Below are 2,622 nucleotides of genomic sequence, written 5' to 3'. Positions count from 1 at the left end.
CCGGAGTAGGCAGAGCTGGGGAGGGGAAGCCAGCAGCTATGGGCAGCTCCGGGCAGGCGGCCGGCCCTCTGCGTGCAGGAGCCCGCGGCACAGCTGCCTTTCCTGGGGTCGGGCCCCGCTCGCTCCAAGCGGAGGCCTCCCCATCCAGTCCGTGGGCACCACCAGCACCTGTTCCTACTCGGATGACAGGACCTGGGCGGGCAACAGCGGGCCCCTGTCAGGTACCAGGGTGACGGGCCCTGGTCGGCCCTGGAATGACCAACCTCCGGCTCCCCCAGATCCTGTGCATCCACCTGAAGCGCTTCCGGCACGAAGTGATGTACTCGTTCAAGATCAGCAGCCACGTCTCCTTCCCCCTCGAGGGCCTCGACCTGCGCCCCTTTCTGGCCAAGGAGTGCACATCCCAGATCACCACCTACGACCTCCTCTCGGTCATCTGCCACCACGGCACGGCGGGCAGTGAGGCCACACCCATCCCCCCAGCCCCGCCCGTTCCCCAGGGCGCCCATAACCTGCCTGCCACTCCCGCGCAGGTGGCCACTACATTGCCTACTGCCAGAACGTGATCAACGGGCAGTGGTACGAGTTCGATGACCAGTACGTCACCGAGGTCCACGAGACAGTGGTGCAGAGCGCGGAGGCCTACGTCCTCTTCTACAGGTGTGCGCCCGGGCGGGTGTGCATGGGCGGGCATGGGTGGGCGTGCCCCGGGCGGGTGTGCTCCTGGGCGGGCGTTGCGGGGCCTGGCTGCCTGGACCTCCTGCCCTGCTCCCCAGGGCTTGACTGAGCACATGGTGGTGGTGGAGCCTGAAAGATGTTTAAGGCCCCGGGGTAGGAATTCAAGAAAGAGCCCCCTGGCTGCGGGGAAGTGGGAAGCCGGAGGTGGGGTTTGGGTCTTCTGTGTGGTCCCCGTGGAGGTGATGTGGCCAGGACTCCGGCCGGGGCGGTGGGTGGCTGAGAAGCGGACAGATGGCCGAGGGGTTTAGGCGGTGAGAGTCAGGAGGCTGGATCCGGGGGGTGGGCGCCTCTGAACAGCCCTGGACAGACGTGGCTGTGCCCGTGGAGGGGAGCGCAGCGGCTCCTGTCTCCCCGCCAGGAAGAGCAGCGAGGAGGCCGTGCGGGAGCGGCAGCAGGTGGTGTCCCTGGCCGCCATGCGGGAGCCCAGCCTGCTGCGCTTCTACGTGTCCCGGGAATGGCTCAACAAGTTCAACACCTTCGCCGAGCCGGGGCCCATCACCAACCACACCTTCCTCTGCTCCCACGGAGGTGAGGGCGCCTTCTCGGTGGTCGGGTGCAGGGCGGGCGGGCCGAGCCCCCACCTCACCCTCCCTGCGCCTTCCTCCCCAGGCATCCCACCCAACAAGTACCACTACATCGACGACCTGGTGGTGATCCTGCCCCAGAACGTGTGGGAGCACCTGTACGGCAGGTAGGGAGCCGAGGCCGCCTCTTGCAGGCAGCGGCCCGTGTGGGCCTGCAGGCAGCTGGGCCGGAGAGGAGAGCGGGCAGGGCTGCCCAGGCCCCCCACACCCAGCAGATGGCATGGAGCCGTGCAGGGCTTCCCTTGCAGCCGTGTCTGCACTGAGAAAGGTGCCTCTGGTGGGCACCACCCTGGCTCTACAGAAGCCAGCACATTGGCCTCTCACAGGTAGTACTGTGGGCACCACTGCAGGGCAGCGGGCCGGTCCCTCCCCCACCCATGCCCAGCTCAGGTGGCCTAGGGCTTGTGCTGCCCAGGCCTTCTGGGTTCAAGTTCATCAAGACCAAAAGCCTGTGTCCCTTTGAGGACCTGCCCAGGCCCAGGTCCCCCCTGCAGCCGGGCAGACAGGACGTGCCACGGCCTGGAGAGAGGGTCAGACGGGCCTGTGGAAGGCAAGGCCGAGGGGTCCTGGCTGCCCGGCCTCATGCTGGACTGGCTGGGCCCCATCCACTTGCAGCGGGTGCAGACCCTGCCCTGTGGGTGGGACAGAACCCCACAGGGAGTGCGCCCCAAATCCTCTGGGACCCGTGCTCCCACCTACAGAAGGACCTGCAGCCCCACAGGGTCCAGCCGGGCAGGCTCAGCCCCACAGCCCCTGCCCAGTGGCCAGGAGCAGAAGTGGACGTTGGTGTGTCTTTGTGATGCACCGGCCTGGGCGGGCGCCCTGCGGGAACTGGGCACGCTGGCACGTGGAGTAAACAGACTGGGCCAGGGGACCCAGGGAGCAGTGCCAGGGGCCGCCCAGGACAGGAGGGCTGGCCAGCAGAGAGCAGTACCCACTCTCCAGGCCTGCCCCCCTGCTGGGGTCCGATCCCAGCAGGTCCAGGGGTCCCCAAAGGTGTGGACGGAGTTGGCGAAGAAGGAATGACATGGAGACAGCGTTCAGTTGATCAGCAGCTTGCCAGGATCTCTAGCCACAATCTCCAGCCAAGTTCTGTGTCCATGTTCTCTTGCTAGGTTCTCCAGCCAGGTTCTCCAGGTTCTCCAGCCAGGTTCTGTAGCCATGTTCTCTCGCTCGGTTCTCCAGCCAGGTTCGGTAGCCAGGTTCTGTAGCCAGGTTCTGTCCAGGATCTTTTGCCATGTTCTCTCCAGCGAAGTTCTTCTGTCTCTAGGTTCTGTGTAGGTTCTGTCTTCTAAGTTCT

General features: G+C 66.0%; 1 protein-coding gene across 1 annotated transcript in view; it reads left to right on the top strand.

Moving 5' to 3' along the window:
* Window positions 1-2,622, top strand: part of USP20 (ubiquitin specific peptidase 20) — a 23,015-nt gene that overhangs the window by 15,360 nt on the left and 5,033 nt on the right. Inside the window, 4 exon segments of the mRNA XM_006754196.2 lie at window positions 279-459; window positions 534-660; window positions 1,097-1,266; window positions 1,348-1,429. Of these exon segments, the coding sequence (XP_006754259.2) occupies window positions 279-459; window positions 534-660; window positions 1,097-1,266; window positions 1,348-1,429 (560 nt within the window).

The sequence above is a fragment of the Myotis davidii genome, unplaced genomic scaffold, assembly GCF_000327345.1.
Source record: "Myotis davidii unplaced genomic scaffold, ASM32734v1 scaffold651, whole genome shotgun sequence".
NCBI classification, from domain to species: domain Eukaryota; kingdom Metazoa; phylum Chordata; class Mammalia; order Chiroptera; family Vespertilionidae; genus Myotis; species Myotis davidii.
This window is presented reverse-complemented; position numbering and strand designations above follow the sequence as displayed.